The 21,893-nt window shown below is 43.2% G+C and overlaps 2 protein-coding genes across 40 annotated transcripts in view; one reads left to right on the top strand and one right to left on the bottom strand.

Annotated features, from left to right (window-relative positions):
* AFDN (afadin, adherens junction formation factor) overlaps nt 1–976 on the bottom strand; it is a 137,618-nt gene extending 136,642 nt beyond the window's left edge. For 18 of the 20 annotated variants that reach the window (XM_077899742.1, XM_077899756.1, XM_077899746.1 and 15 more), the window contains exon 1: nt 819–976. In XM_077899742.1, coding sequence (XP_077755868.1) covers nt 819–923 — 105 coding nt within the window. In that variant the 5' untranslated portion in view covers nt 924–976. The remainder of the gene's footprint in view (nt 1–818) is intronic. The other 2 variants (XM_077899858.1, XM_077899865.1) reach the window with 1 other exon arrangement.
* Nucleotides 977–1,358: 382 nt separating this feature from the next.
* LOC144315407 (uncharacterized) lies at nt 1,359–21,883 on the top strand. Of its 20 annotated transcripts, none has more exons than XR_013381118.1 (6): nt 1,369–1,420; nt 2,249–2,321; nt 2,615–2,724; nt 2,907–3,082; nt 5,051–5,548; nt 6,127–7,493. XR_013381118.1 is itself a non-coding variant. In XM_077899902.1 (4 exons), the coding sequence occupies exons 1-4, from the start codon at nt 2,000–2,002 to the stop codon at nt 5,089–5,091; spliced, it is 510 nt and encodes a 169-aa protein (XP_077756028.1). In that variant the 5' UTR covers nt 1,437–1,999; the 3' UTR covers nt 5,092–5,683. The 20 variants fall into 20 exon arrangements, 1 of the variants encoding a protein (XP_077756028.1); XR_013381127.1 differs by having other exon boundaries at nt 1,398–1,420; nt 2,249–2,306; XR_013381093.1 differs by lacking the exons at nt 1,369–1,420; nt 2,249–2,321; nt 6,127–7,493 and adding exons at nt 1,437–2,182; nt 21,689–21,883 and having other exon boundaries at nt 5,051–5,270; nt 5,483–5,548.
* Nucleotides 21,884–21,893: the final 10 nt, after the last annotated feature.

Here is a 21,893-nt window from a genome sequence, read left to right as displayed (position 1 = left end):
TGCGCAGGGCTGCGGCTGCCTGGACGCGGGCTGAGCGGGGACCGCCCACAGGTGCGTCCAGGACGCGGGGCCGCACGCCGGGCAGGTGCCTCTGCAGCTCGGGACCCCCGCCCCGTCCGCCACCCGCCCGGCGGCTCGGCCATAAACAACGGCCATTGTCCCGGGCCCAGGGCGAGTGGGATTTCCTCCGGGTCTGGGAGCGCGCCCGGGGCAGGGCAGGGCAGGGCAGGGCAGAGCAGGGCCGGCCGCCCCCGAGGAGGGACGGGGGGCGGGGGGCGGGGTGGGGGGGGTGGGGGAGGGGCGGGCGGGGGAGGGGGGCCCGGCCTCCGGCCTCCGCCCCGCGGCCCCCTCCCCGCGGCCCCGCCCCGCCCCGCCCCCTGCCCCTGCCCCTGCCCCTGCCCCGGTGACCGCGGACGCCCGCGCCGGCCCGGCGGGGGGAGGGGCGCCGCGCTCCGACCCGGCGGCCGCCGACCAGCGGGGGAGGCTCCGAGTCCCGCGAGCTCCGTTCCCGGCGGCGCGGCAGCAAACGCGCACAATGAGAACTTTCCCGGCGCTCACTCTGCACGCGCCCCCCGCCCCCCCCGAGCGCCGACCCCCGGGAGCCCCGCGGCGGGGCACAGGCCCGCCCGAGTGACAAAGGTCCGCGCTGCCCCCGCCCGCGCCCCCCGCCCGCGCCCCCGCCCCGCCCCCGCCGCGGCCCCGCCCCCGCCGCCCGCCGCCCTCCGCCCGCCGCACAGGTGACCGCGCCGCGCCCCGCCCGAGGGGGGTCGGGGTCCGGGGGAGCGGGGGGGGCGGGGGGAGCGGGGCGGCCTGCGCACCTCGGTGGGCTGGCTGATCTCGAACAGGTCCAGCCGGTTGGCGTTCCAGTGGTGGATGATGTCGGCCAGCTTCCGCCGCTCCTCGTCGCGGCCGCCCGCCGACATCCTCCCGCCGCCTCGGGCCGCGCCGCGCTCCTGGGCCGCGGGGGTCGGGCCCGCCGGGGGGGGGGGGGGGGGAGGGGGCACCGCGCGCGCCCGCAGGTCCGCGGGCCCGGCCGGCCTTCCCGCCGCCGCCGCCGCCGCCTCCCGGCTCCCGGCTCCCGGCTCCGGGCTCCCGGCTCCCGGCCGCGTCCGCCGGCCCGCCCCGCGTCAGCCCCGCCGGCCGGTGTGCGCCCGCCGCCCGCACACGCCGCCCGCGCCCCGCCCCGCCCCGCCCGCCCGCGGCCCGCCCCGCCCCGCCCCGCCCGCCGTGCGCGCCCCCGCCCCGCGTGCCCGCCCCCGCGCGCCCGCGCCGCCGCACCTCGGGGCCTCCGCTAGGTGCTGCTGCGCCCGCCGCCGGAGGCCGCCGCGCGCCGGGCCTGGGCGGGGCTGGGGGCGGGGGACTGGGGGCGGGGGGCAGGTCTGCAGGGGGCTGCGTTCCCCCGGGGAGCTCGGTTCGGAAGGTGCTTGCTGGGGTCGCAGGGGCTGGGTTCCACCCGGGGCAGCTGGGTCCGCAGGGGGCTGGGTGCCGGGGGTGGAGGTCGGTTCGGAAAGTGCTGGTCTGCAGGGGGCTGGGTTCCGAAGTGCTTGGTCCCAGCGGTGCCGGGTTTCAGGGGGTGGAGCTGGGTTCCGAAGGTGTTGGGTCTGCAGGGGACTAGGTTCGACCCGGGGGAGCCCGGTTCCGAAGGTGCTGGTTTGCAGGGGACTGGGTTCGACCCGGTCGGGTTAGGTTCGGAAGGTGCTGGGCCCGCAGGGGGCTGGGTTCGGACCCGGGGGGCTTGGCCCTAGGGGCGGTGCTAGGTCCGGGCGGGGCGGGATGGGCGTGGGCAGCAAGACTGGCGGAGGGAAGAACCGGAGCGCGGGAGTCCGCAGGTGCTGACCTCTGCAGCAGGGCCTGTGCCCCCTAGTCGCCTCGCCTGGGTTCCCGCGGGCGTCCGTGGGTCTCTAAGGCATCCCTTCCAGGGTGATACCCTTTTTGTGGGAGTCCAATCAGAGCGAACCTTTTGGGCGGTAAATTATCATGCTGTGGGCGTGTTTCAAAGATGAGGTTCCTGAAGCCCTCCAGTGTCTGGAGGCAGCCCTGTCCTTGGCTGTCCTGTGTCCTGGGAGTCCCAGCACTGCGGTCGGCCTGCCTCTGCTCTGCGTGCCGGGCTGCCTGGCTCCCTTTGTGCGCATCCACTCAGAGACTACATCTTCTGCCAGACAACTTGTATCTACAGACGCAGGTAGCAGGCTCTGCAAAGTTACAGTAACAGAGGGGAAGAGTCACCGCACGGGCCTTTTTCCTGCAGGGGGAATGCCAGCTCACCTCTCAGTACACGTGGAGGCCTCATTAACTTTGGTAGCAAGGTTTCTCAATTTAAGGTGCTTTCTCTTTAATTGCCCCCTACCTCCCCCCCCCCCTCAAAAAATTACTTTTTGGCTGCAGACCACATTCCAACAGACTGTTTCCTCCATGCAATGCTCATCCAGGTGAAGTCAGTGTCTTATATTCTCTATCTTTGCATTGTAACCAAAAGCCTCCATCGTTGGGGAGCCAGAGCTAAGTAATAATGAGAATAGTTATATTTGACAAAGCCTCTTTCTTTTGGTCATTACTCTGTCTTCCAGAATGGAGGTAATTTTTCTCGCCACCAATCAGATTTTTTCTTTTGTAGGCAAGAGGAGAATCCCATCATCCCTGCTGGGCTTTGTCTCCCGCTTTCCTTTTCCACTGCTCTAGTACAGTCCAGCTGCGTACAGAGGCTCTTCGGCGCAGAAGCCTGAGGTGCTGAACCAGTGCCAGGGATGAATGAATCCTTTAGTAGTTCTGTGGCCTTCTTTCTCAAGATTAAAGGGTGGTGATTTGCAGAAAAGCCTATGTGTGTGCAAATGGTACCTTCATGTCCTGGCGTTCTGTTCCTTTCTACCTCTGTATTCTCAAGTTGCTTTTGGTTGTTTTGTTTGTAGTGAACATCACGTGTCAACACGGCTCAGAAGCGTGTCGCTAGGTTCCACATGCCCTGCGAGTCATCAGCCACCGTGTCAGCCAAGTTGCCACTGTAAGAGCTTGATTGCTCATGAAGCTGTTACCAGGAACGACTTCGCTCCTTCTCTCGTAAAGATCTATGCCATTTGCAAAGCTGGTGAGTAGACTGCTGGTGTCCAAAGTAAGTATGCGTGGTATTGCTAGAGAAAATTCAGCATTGCTAGAAAATAAGTACGAGTTCCCTGCAGTATTTTTGTCATAAAACATGGCACACAGGGAATGCCTACAGTATGATGCAGGACACACAGAAGGCTCTTAAACAATGTTATTATTATAGTCTCTATTATAATAATAGTTATTATTATAGTTTTCCTAGTCTCATTAAAAATCTCCATTTGTGTTACATGTGAGCGGTAAATTGATATCCAAACTACAATTCATAGTAGATCCCAACCACCATTAGTTTATTGACAAAGGTTTAAAAGCAACCCAGAATCCAAAGAATACCTTTCATTTCTAAATCACGAAGAACTGGTATATGTTTAGGCCATGAAAATGTCCAGGCTGACATTCTTCCACTGTCAGTGTTCAAGATCTCAAGATAACATACTGATCCCTCTGTTAATTTTGATTCCACATTATACAGATAATTAGACACAATCTTCTATTTTCACTGTACTGCTGAGTACTGATACATTTAAGAAATCAGATTTAAGTGCTACTCAAGAAATGCTGTATAAAAATAAATTCATGTGGGAGTTATTATTCACCCCACCCTATAGACAGAGAAACCAAGATGTGAGACCAGAGATGAGGCTGAAGGTGAACAGAACGGCAAAAGAAAAAAAATCTTTTTCATCTATACGTCTGTTTTAAAATTTATTTTCCAATTTGTTTCTAACTTTTACTTTTCTTTTTTAAAGTGTTTTTTTAGTTATGCTTAAAAAACACAAGAGCTCCTGCTTAAATATGCACTGATCAGCAAATATTTTAAGTATTTCTTGCTAATACTTCAATCTACTTAAAATCTTAGAGTATAATATAATGGGAAGAAATTATGTAATGATAACTTAAAATTCTAGTTAAACTCTGAACTTAAAAGAAGTTTTTTTTTTTTTTTTTTAATATTAGGAAAACCAGGCTCTAAGACCAACCAAATGTAATAAACTTATTCCTGCCCCAGTTTTCACGAACTTTGGAAAATAGAAAATGCCAAGAGAAAGATTAAGAGCCTAATCCATCTTGGAAGAACAAATGGTACAAACATATCAACTATGATTAATGGTCTATAGGTCACTTCTAGCCACCAATAAATTTCATATTTCAGTAAATTAGTTTTGAAATATTTTAATCCGAAAATAGCACCTATCATCTTAAGAGCCCTTTTGCTAGATCTGTTGATTCAGAGGACGGTCTTTAAATAAAACTTCAAGTAAAGGTATATAATAGAGTTACAAAGAGCCAACTTTCCGGGTTAGCCTACCTTCCACCGTAGCCTCGCCAAGTAGAAGTTAATCTAGCTAGTTGTAGAAAGTTAAATAACCAGACTCTTCTTCTGCCTAACCCATGGCCAAGAAGGTCAGTGTTGTCAATTTAATTTTTAAAAAGAGAGAGATTCCAAAGGATTAAGTCTCCAGAAGTAAGTAGGGTACGTGCTACTTTACTGGTGAATGGAGGAATGTGCCTTTAAATTTTTCCTGCATTATATTCCCATGTTCTTGATGGTTAAATTTCAGGTTACCTGTTAGAATTCTCAGGAAACAAGTTTTCACAGAGAAAGCAGAGATACAAAAAGCCCTTAAAATAGGACTTTAATCTTACCAACTCAGACATCAGTGGTTAGATGTGTTTTTTAGCATTTTATAAGTTAAGATAATGCTGCAAAAAAAGATGCCACATCTTAAATAGATAAAGAAGGTATTTACACTGAATGCAAAGGAAATAGACTGTGTGTGTTTGTGTATGTGTGTGTGGAGGTGTCAGGGGGAGAATTACACTGTTTGAACCCGGTCACTCACCCCTAATGTGTTGGAGAATTGCTTCATGTTACCTTAGTTTACCTAAGTAAGGGCCCTTGGTGCCGAGGACCTGTCTTACTGACTCTGCTTCTGTCCCCCACTCCCAGCACCGAGCGCAGCACTGTGCTTTGTGTACAAGGCTGTTTGATGAATAATCGTTGACTGGAGTGGAGGCCCACTGTGGGGTACGGTGCACACCCCACCGCCACGAGCTGTTGCAGTCTGGCCATCACTCAAATGATGAGTTTTTACAAGGGTGGATGCCACAGCACGGAAGCCACAGATGGTTTCTACCCAGGCTTTCACCTTTTCTCTGGATAATAAAAGGTATAGTTCCAGATGGTGGGGCGGGAAGGAGAAGGTATGTTTGCCTCATCCCTACAATAGAAGTCTTGATCTCCTGAGCTGTTTTCACATGACTCCGCCCACTGGCTGCCATTGACTCAACCAAAGCAGAGAGAATGCAAAAGACATTGTGAAAAACAGGTTCTAAAGTGAACTAAGTGTAATAAACCTGACTCCTGCCCCAATTTTCATAGGCTCTGGGAGATAGAAAGTGTCAGGAAAAAGATCAAGAATTTCACAGACCTAAGAAAAAACAAATGGTAAGAATATATCAATCTTTACTCTCTATGTCTCATGCCCCTGTCTGTATGATACTTATGTATATACACATATATTTGGTAATTATGTTTTATAAAAATAATATATAAATAAAATGTGTCACAGAATTATATAAACGATATATAACATATGCTGATGTATAGAATGTATATAATTTTGCTAGAACACATATTTTTAAATACAAACTCCCATTAAATTTTATTTCAATAAATAAAAACACAGACCAAATGAAGGGAACGTGGACTATTAAATACTTTACTGGCAGTAAGAAATGGAGAAACCAAGAGAAATAAATATCGAGAAAGGTGCTGTCCATGAGAAACCTGAGAGTAGAATATCTCAGGACTTCTCCTAGGCCTCTCCTTTATCCACTGGCATCTCTGGAAATCAAAAATGCCAAATTATAGGTGCCCGCTTTCGGAAATGCAGTACAATTCAAGCATTTCTGTTTCTTTTTTTCAATGTAGACATTTTTAAAAGTACTGATGTTTGCAAAACCTTGTGAGAAGTGAAAATCTTGGCCTGAGGATTTGGTTAAGACGCTGTTGTTTTGCTCTAGGCACTGGTGCCACACACATGCACCTGCTCTAAATATATACCAATGAGAGATGAAAGACAGAGAAAATATGAACTTAACGGGTACTTGAAACAACCAGACATCACTGAGGATCCACATTGGACCCAAGTGCCCAGATGAGAAGGAGCTGCAGAAGCCATCCTGCTGGACTTGGGGCCCAGAGTTGGTCCCGCGAGGAGATGTGGTCCTGTTTGGTGGTGGGGACTACAGAGCCCAGAGGGAGGGGAGGAAACACAGATCCAGCCTTCTGACCGGGAACTGAGCTAAGCCACACAGTGGTATATCTGCCTCCTGCCAGGACACTACTCCCTCCAGGATGAGGGAGGACCAGGATGACCACTTGGACCAGGTCAAGGCCTTTGTTAGACAGAAGGAGATGTGAGCAAAGAGGCATTGAGAGAGAGAGTGAGAGAGAGAGATTGAGAGAATCACGACCTAGGATGAGTTGACAACCCCAAAATTCCAAAACGCATGCACAAACCAAATGCTAACTGACCATGAAAAGCAGCAATTGAAAGATGAATTCACTCTAGACTAAAATTAACAACTCAGGAAATGACATGTTGGCAAGGGTGTGGAGAGAGGGGAACCCTCTTACACTGCTGGTGGGAATGCAGGCTGGTGCAGCCACTCTGGACAACAGTGTGGAGGGCCCTCAAAAAGTTAAAAATAGAGCTACCTACAACCCAGCAATTGCAGTACTCAGTATTTATACAGAGGATACAAAAATAGTGATCTGAAGGGGCACATGCACCTCAACATTTATAGCAGCAATGTCTACAATAGCCAAAATATGGAAAGAGCCCAGATTATGTCCATCAACAGATGAATAGATACAGAAGATGTGAGATATACATACACATGCATGTACACACACACATATACACAGTGGAACATTACTCAGCCATAAAAAAAGAATGAAATCTTGCCATTTGCGATAATGTAGATGGAACTAGAAGATATGCTGAGAAAAATAAGTAAGAAAAAGACAAATACCACATGATTTCACTCATGGAATTTAAGAAACAAAACATGAACATAGGGCAAGGGAAGGAAAAATAAAATTAGCTGAAAACAGAGGGAGTCAAACCATAAGAGACTTAACTATAGGAAACAAACAGGGTTGCTGGAGGGAAGGGGGGATAGGGGATGGGATAACTGGGGGATGGGCATTAAGGAAGGCATGTGATGGGATGAGCACTGGGTATTATATGGAACTGATGAGTCACTCAATTCTAGTCCTGAAACTAATGTACACTATATGTTAACTAAATTGAATTTAAATAAGACATTAAAAAAAAGAAAGATGAATTCACTCCAAATAAAAAAATGATGAAACATTCTGAAAAGAGCTTTAAATAAATATTTAGGAAACTTAAGAAATATATGATGGGATAATACCCATAAAATAGGATAAGAAATTGTGTAATACAGAACTGTCAGACATTATGTGGTCTCATTCATTTGGGGAATATAAAAAATAGTGAAAGGGAATAAAGGGGAAAGGAGAAAAAATGAGTGGGAAATATCAGAGAGGGAGACAGAACATGAGAGACTCCTACCTCTGGAAAACTAACAAGGGGTGGTGGAAGGGGAGGTGGTGGAAGGGGGTAGGGGGTGACTGGGTGACGGGCATTGAGGGGGGCACTTGATGGGATGAGCACTGGGTGTTATGCTATATGTTGGCAAATTGAACTCCAATAAAAAAAAAAAGTCAGAAATAAAACAAGCATATATTTAAAAAGAACCAACTAAAATCCTAGAGATGATAAATGTAGCGATTGACATAAACACAATAGAAAGAAGAAACATGCTGAAAAATGCATCTGGAAAGAAGAATAGAAAGATACTTTTTAAAGACAAGAGTCCTATGAGGGACAAGTAAAACAATAAGCCAGGAGTTCAATCTAATCTCATTAGAATTCCAGAGGAATGAAGAGGATGATAGGCAAGCATAATTAAAGCAATAAAAGGTGAGAATGTTCCAGAATATCAGAAACACATGAGTTTTCAATTTAAAAGTGCTTCCAAATACCAAGCAGAATGAAAGAAAGTAAACCCACACTGGATGCATAGTTTTGAAACTACAGGGTAAAGGTCAAAGTGGAAATATTAGTAGTTACCTAACAATGGACTATGAATGAAGAAAAGAATCCCAGAGAAGCCCTAGAAAAATATGCCCATTTTTGAGACACAAAATGCAGGGGAGGGGGCTCAGGCTCACACAAGTGGATGTCTATCCACTCTTGCTCACCTGACTTCACTACATCCCTGACCCTTGAACAACACGGTTTGAACTATGTTGGCCCACTTACACATAGATTTTTTACAATACTGTAAAAGTATTTTCCTGAAGATTTTCTCAAAAGCATTTACTTTTCTGTTGCTTACTTCATTAGAAGAATATGTTACATAATGCATATAATGTACAGTATGTGCTGTTTCTGTTATCAGAAGGCTTCTGGTCAACAGCAGGCTATGAGTAGTTAGGTTTTGGGGGAGTCGAAAGTCATACACATATTTTTGAGTATGAGGTGTTGGCGCCCCTAACCCTTGCATTGATGAAGGGTCAACTGTTCTAAATGCCCTATTTCTGTAAAACCGTTTCCTGACTGCTGACACTCAACAGGAGGGCAAGTAGGTGAGTTCTCTTGAGTAAGAGATGCTTACTCTATAGCTATGCTATAACATAGCTGAGCGCAAATGGCCCAGCTTATGGGGAACCTCTGTAATTAATAGTGCTGTGCCTGAATTAGATCTGAGATCCCAAAAGTTGGTGGTCAGCAGAGTTTTGAAAATGAAAATTTTCAATACTGTCCTTGGGCATAATAGTACAGAGAGCTCCCCTCCCACCCTCCCCCTCTCCCACAATCCTGCTTTACATACCCTCTACCCTCTTTCTTCATCCCTGGGTTATTTTTAAGTCAAAGTCAGACATTATTTTATTTCATTCCTTTTTTTTTTTTTTAAGATCTTATTTATTTATTCATGAGAGACACAGAGAGAGAGAGAGGCAGAGACACAGACAGAAGAGAAGCAGGCTTCATGCAGGGAGCCTGATGTAGGACTTGATCCCGGGACTCCAGGATCATGCCCTGGGCTGAAGGCAGGTGCCAAACTGCTGAGCCACCCAGGGATCCCCTTATTTCATTCCTAAGAAAAGGACTGTTGGGGCACCTGGGTGGCTCAGCTGGTTGAGCAACCGACTCTTGCTTTCAGCTCAGGTCATAATCTCAGAGTCCTGAGATCAAGCCCTGCAATGGGCTCTATGCTCAGCACAGAGGCCTCTTGAAATTCTGTCTCTCCCTCTGTCCCTTTCCCTGCTCACACACATACATGTGGATGCTCTCACTTTCTCTCAAATAAATACAATCTATTTAAAAAAAAAAAAAAGGAAAAAAGATAAGGGCTGTCAAAAATACATATCTTCCTAATATTATCATAACTTGAAGACAAGCAATTACTCCTCAGCTGTCAACTAGCAACTCCTTGCTCACATTTCAGAGGATTTTTAAACCCGACCATTCCCTCAACCCATCCCTAGACACAGAATCAGGATCCAGAATCTGTGTATTTGACATCTCCCTGAGCGATTCTCAATAGATCTGATAACCATTGGCTTGGATGATCTTTTAGATCCTTTCTGACCTTGAGGCTATGGCTTTTCCAAGGTCATACATCTGAAAAGTCACACCTAAGTGAGACTATCTCCATCGTGTCACTGAACCAGTGTGGGGATCAATTCTGTGCATGTTATCCTAAGTGTTGGGATGAGAAAATAGTATGGGGGAAACAGTCAAATTCTCAAGTTTGAGGTCTATGTCTTAACACTAATTATAGGGCAATGAATGGATCCTTGCAGCTCTCTGAGACTCGGTTTCCTCTGGCCAAAAACAGACACCATGGTGGTGATTACCTGCCTGTCCACCGTACAGAGCTATGACACAGTTCAAATTAACCTAAAGCCTAGAGTCCATGGCTATAGAGATGTTTTCATTCTAATTTGAACATTGGCACCATAGGAGTTAAAAAGGTAGAAAAGTTTGTTGTTGTTTTTTTTTAATAGACTTGAAAGTGAGTGAAACAGCACAGAAGTATTCATGCTTATGGATGTGGAAAAAAGAAAAATTGCAAAATTTTAACTTTTTATGCGTATTTTTAATTATTTAAAGATACTACATTAGAAATTCCATTTGTTCAGAACACTGCAGTAAGCCTCTAAAGCCTTGGGATGGTTTTAAGCAATAGAATGCCGTAATAAATATCTGACTGGGTGGTTGTTATTTTGGCTGTGTGTTATTATAATTGTTTTTATCTCAATGCAATGTCTGTAATGACTGTGGTACATTACGTACTGTGAATTTTTAAACTGTAGTTCTGTATGTGGGAGAAAACAAGTGCTCATCTATCCTTCCCAAATCACTTAGCCACCTTTCTGGTTGTTTCCATCTCCAAGACTCCAGGGTGTCTTGCTGCCAATCTCCTCCTTTCCCCTCTTTCCCGGACTACCACCCCCCAACCCCCCCCCCCCCGCCGCCTTCTCCAACACCCCACTCAAGGGCTTGTCACTCTGATCTCCCTCCTTTCCACTTCGCATCTCCCACTGGTCCCTAACCCTGGCTGTTGTGTGTACCCCCAGTGCCCTCCTGTGTTTTTGCTGTACTATCCCATCCCATCTTCCTAACACACTATAGCAATCGTGTTGTAGCTGCATTCACCCTAGATCACCCTCACATGCAGTCAGCCCAGCCCTGCTCGTTTTGTTAGCTTCGTTTCCTGTGATTTCACAGGTAAATTCCAGACAAATTGTTCCTCTCTCCATCTTACAAACTTGCTTCTGCTTCCCAGCCTCCCCAGTTTTGCTCACATCTTCCCTCCAGTGGGAATATCCCCTCTCGTATCCATCGGTTGAAATCCTCACCATCTCCCTAGACGTTCATGCTATTTACTGGTACTAAGCACACAGAATTTCACCTTCCACCCCTGTGATGTCAGGCGTGGCCACGCAGCTTATTTAGGTTAATGAAATGGTGCAGAAGCAGTGTGTCACTTCTGGATGGAAGCATCTAAGAGCCAGTGAGTGCCCAAACAGCCCTGGTTTCCCTTGTCACAGTGCCTGGAAGTCTGAGTGGGAACGAGGAGGGGGTGGGCATAAAGTGAAGCAGCCCAGTCTCAGCCACAACCACCTCTGCAGGATCAGTGGGTCCCACGGTGGGTGGAATTTAGCACTGAAAAGTGGGGGCTGCTTACTACCATGGGACAACTTCCTCCACCACTGAAATGTTCCCCACTATCAGCAGCTGGAGGAGCACTCCTGCTGGACCCCCATGGCTCCTAGTCCCTCTGCAATCACACCCCAGGATGATGGAAAAACATAGACTTAGGGCAACATAGACCTGATATTGAATGTCACACTGTCATTGGCCATTCGTGGCCAAGTATCCTTCTAAAATCCAGTTTTCTTACCTAAGTATTCGGTAGGATGCTCAGGATTCTGAAAGATAAGCAAGCTGCATTCCTGCGATATTCAGCATTTAATGAGACCTGTCTTTCTCTCCCTTGTATTGCAAATGCACAAACCTGAATTTCAGAGAATAAGATTTATTTTTTTCTGCTATTTGTAGGGCAATTACAATACAACACAAATTCCTCTGTCTAATGTTTTCACCAAAGTATAATCTCATTTTTAAAATATTTTTTAAGATTTTTATTTTTAAGTAATCTCTATGCTCGACATGAGCTTGAACTCATAATCTTGAGATCAAGAGTTGCATGGATGGTCCACTGTCTGAGCCAGCGGGATGCCCCCAATGTCTTTTAAAGTAAGGCAGAGATACATATTTCTTTTTCAGGTACTTAACAAGGCAAAACATAACTGTATAATTAAATAACTTAAATTATTATGTAGTAATATTCTTGTCTTTCTAAAACAAATTTTAGGTGGAATTTTCACAAGACAAGTCTATTTAAAAATAATTATCAACAAGTAAAAAATAATAGAATAAATTTTTTTTGTTATTCAAATATGTCTCTAATTACCTTTGACCTGAGTATTTTGAAATATATGACAATTTTTTATTTCAGGGGGTTTATTTGTGCAATGCAAATTTGCATAAGTATTAAGGATGAAATGAATAAATTTACTGTTGTTATAGAATAACTTACATTGTAGACTAGCTGAGAGCATTTTGTTGTTTAGATACTAAATTCTTTAAAATAATTACGTATTAATAGGTACTGAAACCATGACGCTTTCACTAGGGTAGCATAAAGCCTTAATGTGGTTAGAAATACATTATTAGCAAAAGATTATTAGGTACTATGTAATTTCAATAATTCATGGTTGCAATTTCCATGAGAAACTTAAGACATCATTAGCATCTTTTAAAACATTAATCTCAGCAGCGACTTTTGGGAGAATTTTCTATGATTTTATAGTTCCATTTGGATTGGGAGGCCAGAAATTGACCCTTTTGGTTCAATAATAGGATTTTTTTCAAGGAGGAATTTTTAACTTATTTTTCCACAGTCATTAAGTAAGGAAGACAAGACTATAGTTTGAATTTCAATTTATGAATATAGTCAACTGGCAATAGAGTAAAAAATAAAATCTTTAAAGGATCTGTAGTCCAGAGTATACATAGCAAAGTAACAGATAATGCCCAATTTTGAGTGAGATAATTATGTTCTAGCCAAAAACTATTTCTTTAAATATAAAAATTCATGAAGAGCTGATAATTCAAAGCTAATGACAAAATGTTATTACTTTTTTTTTAGTTTAATAATGTGATTTATATGAAGTGGCAAAGCAGGGTGAGTTCCATCTTTAAAAAGGCACATTCTAAACAATTCTAGTCTTGTATGATTTTCTACACCATAAATCCACATTTTCACAAGTGACCTTTATTTCCAAGGTCATGTAGACTATGGATTAATATGAACAAAGGTTAATATTTTAAGCCAGGGATCAGCGAACTATGGCCTATGGGCCAGATCCAGCCTGCCTTTTGTTTTTAAATGGTTGAAAAAAAATGAGAGGAGACACACGACAAAATGCTAATTATAAAGCCTGGATGTATACAGTATTAGCTAATAAGCAGGGATAAAGTTATAGAAGTAAAAAAAGAGTAAGTGTCTACTTCTCCTCAGCTAAGACTTGATTTCACTGCACTTGCCTTGTTGAAAACAAAAAGATGTCAGACTTCACAGCTTTTCTGGGAGGGCAATGATAATTAGCCCAGAAGAAAGTGTTTTAGTCCAAAATGAGATTCTCATGGTTTTCAACTGGCGATCCAAGAATTCAATAAGGTATTTGTAATTATTTGTAATTATTTGTATTTGTAATCAGAACTCATTCTGAAAGATCCAGCAACATACCTATATGAGAAGCCCCAACATATTTGTAGGATTTTATAAACAAGGTATTAGTCAAGAATCAACCCCAGACTAGGGCCCTGAGGAGACAGGTAGGGGCAACAGCTGAATTACTATTGTTTAGTTTACAACTGCATTTACTTAGATTGAAATAGACCATAGCTGTGTATCAGTTCCATGTATGTTGGGGAAAAGCACAGTGATGGATTATTAGTGTCCTGGGAGGAGCGCATGGAGCACGGGGCAGGAATTTGACCACATAGAAGTGAAAGCCCAGACCACACTTACCTGGGCATTCTGCCTTCAGGTGAGAAGATGGTACAACAGCATTGGAAATCCCGGTTTGTACCCTCTGTTTCCCTGTCGCTTCCTTCCCAAGAAGCCAGATCAACCACTGTGCTAGGAAATATTCTCTTTGACCTCTTGTTGCTACATCATTGTTTCTCTGAATATAGGACCCTACTGGTGTTTGTTACTTTTATGTTTAAGTCATTTAAGTGTACGGCTTAATGCAACACAAACATAGCAGTTCATAAAAATAAAACAATATTCTTAACACCCCAGCGGCCCCACTTAGGTCTCTTCTCAGTGAGTCCCTTTCATTCCTTGTCAACATTCAACACTTTCCTGATACCTAATATCACAGGTTAATTTGTCATGTTCCTGAAGTGTGTAAAAACAGAATCAAAGCGTGTGTGTGTGTGTGTGTGTGTGTGTGAGGGGGGTGTCAGGATTTATCAATTTAGTTGTGTGTGGTGGCTTTTCCGTATTAATTGCTGGACACAATATCATGGTAGGATTGTGCAGTAATTTCCATGGTTAGCAAGCATTTCCATGATTGGCGACTCTGGGCCATTGAAAATGGCACGGCTCTGAACAGTGTTGTAGGAGTCTTTCGGGGCACCATGAGGAAGCACATGGGCTGGGTGTGTGCTGCTGTGCACCGTGACTAGGGTAGAAGGCACATGAGCACACATTGCCCATGCCTGGATCACTGCATGCCCCACCAGCACAGGAATAGGCCTTTGGGAGGTTTGGTCCATCTGTAGCCATTCTGGTGTCCGTGTGGCAATATTTCATTATTTTAATTTTTGTTTTTATGAGAATGACCATGTTTTCACACCTATATGGACCATTTGGATATCCTATTTTGTGAAGTGCCTCTTGAAGTCTTTTGCTTATTTTTCTGTTCTGTCATATGTCTTTTCTTGATTGGTTTGTGGGAACTGGTAACATGTCCTGGGTATAAATTTTCTATCTGGTATGTGACCACTCTGCTGCTCTGCAGTGTGCCTTTCCACTCTCTTAGTAGCATCTTTTATGCTTAACTTTTGAGTTATTTTCAACTTTAAGATAGCCTACTGTATGCCCCTTCCCTTTTATGTCTCATCTGGGAAGTTGTCTCCATTCCTCGACTATAGAGGTTCTCTCTTTATAATAAATGTTGATATCTGGTAGACTAAGCTCTTCCATGGTTGTTGTTTTTTTTTTAAGATTTTATTTATTTATTCATGAGAGACACAGAGATAGAGAGAGGCCGAGACATAGGCAGAGGGAGAAGCAGGCTCCATGCAGGGAGCCCGTTGTGGGACTCAATCCCAGGACTCCAGGATCATGCCCTGGTCCGAAGGCAGATGCTTAACTGCTGAGCCACCCAGACATCCCCCACTGTGTTCTTTTTATTTAAAGATCATCTTGGCTTTACTTGATCCTTTGTGTCTACATGTAGATTTTATAATCAGATTGTCAATTACCACACAAAAATGCAGTTGAGATTTTTATTAGCACGGCGTTGGATTTATAGACCAATTTGGGGAAGAATTGATATATTTGTAACGTTTCTAATCCATGTACATGGTATATCCTCCCAACCATCTTTAATTTTTCTTAATACAGTTTTCTCTTGTGTAGCCCTTGTGAATCTTCTTTTTAGATTTAATCTTAAATATTTGACTTTTTATGCTACTGTAAATGGTGTATATGTAACGTTTTATTTTCCAGCTGTTTATTGCTATTGCATAGATACATAATTGATTATAAAATAGTTACTTTGTGTTTAACACCATTGCTAAACTCACTTATCCCTGCTAATAATTTTGGTTTCTACATGCACAGTCATATCATTTGCATATCATGACAACTTTATTACTTTTCCAGCCCTTATATCTGTATTGAATTGACTGTGCTGAATAAAGGTGGTGATATCAAAAACTTGTTTACTTTCTTATCTCAGATTGAAAGGTTTCAACATTTCATTATTAATTTGTCATAATTATATAATATAATATTTGTCATATAATATTTGTCATAATATTGATATTCTGCTCTATTTCTACTTAAAAAAAAAAAAAAAGCTCTTAGCAACCAGGAATGGAGTGGTACTCCTTTATTATGGTGAGGGGTATTTTATTTTATTTTTTTAGATTTTGTTTATTTGAGAGAGAGAAAGAGAGACTGCAACTGGTAGAGAGGGAGAAGCAGGCTACCCATTGAGCAAGGTACCTGATACAGGGCTTGATCCCAGGACCCTGGGATCATGACCTGAGCCAAAGGCAAACAATTAACCAACTGAGCCACCCAGGTGTCCCATTCTAAGAGCTTTTCTTTTTAAATCATAAATGGATTTAAGTTCTTTCAGATGCCTTTTCTTTATTAATTCTATAATCATATAATTTTCTTCTTAAAAAATATTATTACTATGCTATTCTCAGGAGTGAGCCCTAATTTTGTGATGTGTTATCCTTTTTATACATTGATATATTTGCTTTGCTAATATTTTATATGTAAATATTAATACATATGCATGAGGAAGATCAGCCTATCATTTTGTCCCTTATATTGTCCTTGTTAGATTTTGATGTCAAAGTTATGCCAGTTTCAGAAAAATTATTGGGAGTTTTCCCCTTCATCTCTTCTCTGATTTTCCCAATCCCCCAAGAATCTGATAGGATTTACTTGGGCCTAGAGATTTTGTTTTGGGGGGTGGTGAGGAGGGTTAAATATAGCTACAGTTCCTCTAATGTTATAGAACTACTTGAATTTTCCATTTCTTCTTGTGTCAGCATTGGCAAGCTTCATTTTTCTGAAATTACATTCAATTCATCTAAATTTTCAAATTTATTTGCATGAAGCTGTTCAGGATATCATTTTAAAACGGCTACAATATGTATGAGACCTATAGTGATGTCTCTCACTTCATTCCTGATATAGATTATTTGTGCCTAGAGGTTTTTCAGTTCATTAATCTTTTCAAAGGGCCAAGTCTTGGTTTTATTGATTGGCATGTGAGAGCCATGAAATTATAGGAAAGGCAGGTGTCTGGTTGAGCGCTCTAAGTGGACAGTGGGCTGTCCATATGTACCCATACTCCTGCAGAAGTTCAACAGCTTTTTCTAGTAACAGCTTTGTTGAGATAATTCACTTACCATAAAATTCACCTTTCAAGGTGTACAGCCAGTGGTTTTTAGTATATTCTGAGTCGTGCAATCATCAACCTCTTTAATTTCAGAACATTTTCTTCACCCCGAGAAGGAGCTTTGTACCTATTAGGTGTCACTCCCCAGTTTGCCCCAAACCTTGCAGCCCTGGTTAACCAATCATCTTTCTGTTTCTACTTCTATGCTCATTCTGACATTTCACATAAAAAGAATCACACAATATGTGGCCTTTTGTGATTGCTTCTTTCACTTAATATAATATTTTCAAGGTTTGTCTGTTGTAGAACAACTTTTTTTCTAAATGAAAAAAATTAGCACACAAGTTCTGTATGATCAAAATATAACCATTACTATTGCACAACGTAGACTTAGTTATCACTACCTTATATGCTTAAAACGGTGCTAATGTTGTGCCCAAGATTGCGAATCCGAGAAACCACCAAGGAGCCCACACGGATGCAAGTGCACGAGGGTTTATTTACAAGCTCGAGCTTGGGTCCAAGTGTACCCGACACAACGGAGCAGGGACTTGGACCCTGAAGTGGGTTACAGCTGGGTTTTTTATAGGCTGGTCTAGGGGATTTTCAGAAGGGGTGGAAGAATTTCTCCAAGTTCTGTTTACATTCTGATGTGGGCTTTCAAGGGCATTGAGCTCTGTTCTCTCATTCTAATATGAGACTTTCTACCATGGGCGTGGGCTCTGTTGTCTTTCTGATATGGGATTACCTGCCGAGGACATTGAGGACATTCTGCAGTTTTTCCCATAAAGGTCAGGTCTTATTCACAGGGGCCTAAGATGGCTGTACTTGTGCTAATGCTAAACTTAGGTGGGATGGCCTTAATTTTTCTTGGCCTCCACACTAATTATAATGAATTTTATAGATTAAAGCATTCTCATCTTAGTTCATCTGGCTGAAAGGAAAAAGTCAAGGATAATGTTGTACAATAAATATTTCCAAAATATACTCTTAGTCAATAAAAAGTTATTCCTGGATTGTTAAATATAATTTTTAAAATCAGGTAAGTTATTTTTGTCATATATGATTATTAAATTCAAAAGTTAGTTAAAAGTAGAATATAGCATATCTTGTTTTCTTTTTTCTTATCTTGCTTTTCTATACAAATTAAGAATGTAAAACTACACAGCTAATTTAGGAAGATTTAATTTGGAAACATTTATGTTTGAGTTTTATTCAACTGAAATCTGGAAGGAAGTATTTACAAAGCATATATCTGGGAGGGGAGAAAAAAAGAATTAAATGGATATGTGTGGTTCATTGTATGTTAATTATACCTCAATAAAGTTAGAGGAAAAAGATTCTACTTATCTGCAACCCAGATCACGTTATATATATAGCAAATGTCGTGTGCTTGGTCAGAGTGGTTTCCTGTTGTGGTTTTCACTTCTTGAGGTGGTTGAACTCAGGAAAACTCTGTCTACATTTTTCTTTCTGATCCCTTTTAAGACATTTAATTTTGGCAGCTTTGCTTCTTTTTTGAAAAAAATGGGCGTGTACAGCATAAACATTGTAGAAGTAAATCAGAGTAATCAACACTGGGAATAAAACCATGCATTTCAACCGTGTAAAATCTTTTGTCATGTCTAAAAATAAGCTATAGTTCTTTTAAGTTTATATACAACTTTAAAAAAAAGTTTCCTGGTTTTTAAAAAAAATCCTGTAGAAATGCACATATCACAATGACATAAAATTTGACTTATAAATCCATCAATTTATAACAGTGACTTATAAGCCTTATTAATTATAAAAATTAATCCAGTTAAAATTAAAATTAACTGGATTAATTTTTAGGTTATATTACCAAATTATCAAAATTTATTCATATAGTATTATTGGCTTTACAAGAAAGAAAACTGTACAGTGAGCCCAAATTCAGGTGCCACCCACTGCGGCGTTAAAAGTCACATGGTCCAAAGAGGTGGTCTATCAAGGGGACAGAGGTGGTTCCTGCTTTCCTTGCATCCCAGAGCTGGGAATGAACCCTCTAAGGATGTCCCTTAAACATGCAAAAATGCTGATTCTACTGCTGGTTTACTTCTACCTTTGTGTTCTACTTTTGAAAAATGCAGGATGATAATGCTAGGCACAGTTAAAAGGATTGACAATAATAGACCTGTCATTGAAATGTTAAACATTCCAGATATAAGCATGGTAAATTCAGAGTTTTGGTAATAATGCCTTTTATATATTGGTTAACTCTGCTCTCAGGTGGGAAGAATGTTATCCAGCTGTATGATAAAGAGATTAGCTTAGAATCAGACCCACCTAGATGTGAATCCTGATTCATCAGCTTGATAAGCTCTATGACCTTGAGCAAGTCCGTAGCCATTTCAAGTGGTGAATTTACGAATCTGTGATAAATGGAATTATACTGTCCACTGTTGGGAGGCAAAGCTCCATGGGCCTCTGGTTTTCTGCGTGCTTTGTTACAACTACCTTGCCCAGGGTGGTGATAGAGCAAACAGCCTTGGGAGACAGAGAGTGTTGTCTCTTATCTGCAAGGGACAGATTTTTTCACTATCCTGTGCAATAAAGATAATGTCTCCTGTGGGGCAAAGAGTAGGTTATAAAAGACAGAATTCCTAGGCATGGAGCTAGCTGTCAGTAGCGGCACCGACCCACTGCCTGTGCAGCGTCTCCCAAGATCCCATAGCACCCCAGGGGGTAGTGATGGATGTGAAACGCCTGTTGCCTGCTTTGCTGGGAGCAGCAGAGCCCTTTGTCTCTGAGCCAGGAGGCTTTGTCTTCTGCCAGCATCTTCGGACACCGTGGCAGGCTAACCTGTTACTTGCAAGAAAGGGTGAGCTCCCCACATGCTTCCCATGGTCATTGTTGTAAAGTTTGGAGGAGGTGCTAGATCACCTTAGCAAATGCTAGCCTCTCAAAAGTATGCTTCCCTCCTGACATCGACTTCTATAAATTGTAAATATTTGTCAACCAATCAATCATTACTTTTTTATTAGGTTTCAGTTGGTTCTTATATCTAAAGAGCACATTCTGAAGATATCTATGGGACAAACAGCCAGATGAAAAGTAAATACAGATTTCTGCATTTTTCTCTTTTCAAGTGAACTAGTTAGATACTTCTAAATGATAGACTAAAACTTACACTTTTGTGTAGGTTGCTACAGTATTTGGCATTAGTGAGTATTTAAAATCTTATCCATCAAAGGCACACTGTACAGTATAGCAAACGTTTTTAAGAAAAAAGATGCTACCAAAGAATGTCTATTGCTCATCATTCCGTCTTACTATGTTTTCTTTTTTTTAAAGATTTATTTATTTGAGAGAGAAAGACAGGAAGAGAGCGCATGAGTAGGGGGAAGGGGCAGAGAGAGAATCTCAAGCAGACTCTACACTGAACATGGAACCTGACGTGGGGCTCAATCTCATGACCCTGAAGTCACGACCTGAGCCAAAACCAAGAGTCAGATGCTTAACGGACTGTGCCACCCAGGTGTCCCCCTTATGATGTTTTCTGATTATAGTTTGTAGGAAATAGAAGACTATGACCGGATAATGAAGAGAAGATGAAATAAATACCATTCTCACAGAGAGATACAAATCAGCGAGCTGATTTATGGAGCTATGACACAGTAGTAACGATGATGCATTATTTTTCAATAACAAATTCTACCCTGAGGCTGGCAAATACTGTTATATTCTCTTATGTTTCCAGTTCTTATTTGAAGAAAGAGCAGAATCCCTTTAATTTTTATATTCTCTTCCTCACATATTGGATGTCTGCCAATATCAGATATTGATCACGCATGGTAACATTACTACTCCTACAAGAGTTTACAGTGTTTAAAAATTCTTACCAGAGCTTCTTGTAGAAATTTCAAAGGGAAATAATGAGATATTAAACCATAGCACTTCTTCTTTGTCAAAACATTTTATTGTAACTTCTGTTTAAGGAAAGCATCCAAACCACCACACTCTCCTTAATATTCAGTTTCACTGAAACATGGCTTTATAGTGTGTTTCTGGAAATGTTCTTATAAGCCCTGCTCCCAGAAGATGTGTCCTTGGGTGTGATTTGCAGTCTGTTCTGTTGGTGAAGATTTGAGTTTCTCTGTGTGATGGATTTCCCCAACAAAACCCGCTGCTCCTGTACCTGTTTACATTTATGATGGTTACGGTTTGTTGCTGGGGATTAAACCATAGGAACACAAAATGTAAAGCATGTTTGTTAGCTAAGAGGAATGGTTTCCTGTGCTGCCTAGCCGAAACAGATGAGAAGTGCCTGCTGGAGGCGGACTGGGATGGCTTACCCACCTGCCCTGAGCTGAGATCCTGTATGAACGTTGCTTCCTTTCCAAATGCTTCAGGTGCTGGTGTGGGAAGCTCTGCAGGACACGTTCCTCGACTTGGGCCAGTTACCCGGTTGTTTTGTCCACACCTCTGATGCTGTCCTCACCTGTAACTCTGCTCCCTAACAATTGCGTCAAAATCAAGCAGAAGGACAGCATGTGGCAGCCGCTGGAGCTTTGCTTTCTGCCCCCTCTTCTGACCCCACACACCTTCCTAACTTCACACGCAGCTCTGGGTTCGCTGGGTGATGTGTTGAAGCAGGGGAAGGCCATGTTTAAGGAGCTCTGCTTATTTTTTTCCTTCCCTTAATTGATTTTCCTTTTGTTGCTGAGCAAGTGTCCAGAGGAAGAGAGACCACAGGGTCTCTGCTGCTCTTGAAACATGGGGTCCCCCTTCCAGGGGCCAGGGCCTGAGGACTTCACGTTTCGGGGCAGGACTGCAGGGAGGAGCAGCCACAGCATGTCCCTGGTTTCCTCCTCAATCTGCCGGCAAGGAGCAGGCTGGTTGTGGCGGCCAGTGAAGGACTGGATTGACATTGGGGGGCCCACCCGAAGCCGGTGAGGGGAGAAGTCGGGGTAAGGACTCCCAGGTGAGGGAAGAGGTC

The sequence above is a fragment of the Canis aureus genome, chromosome 1 (assembly GCF_053574225.1).
Source record: "Canis aureus isolate CA01 chromosome 1, VMU_Caureus_v.1.0, whole genome shotgun sequence".
Lineage (NCBI taxonomy): Eukaryota > Metazoa > Chordata > Mammalia > Carnivora > Canidae > Canis > Canis aureus.
The sequence above is the reverse complement of the archived record's forward strand: the minus strand, read 5'-3'. Positions and strand labels throughout refer to the sequence as shown.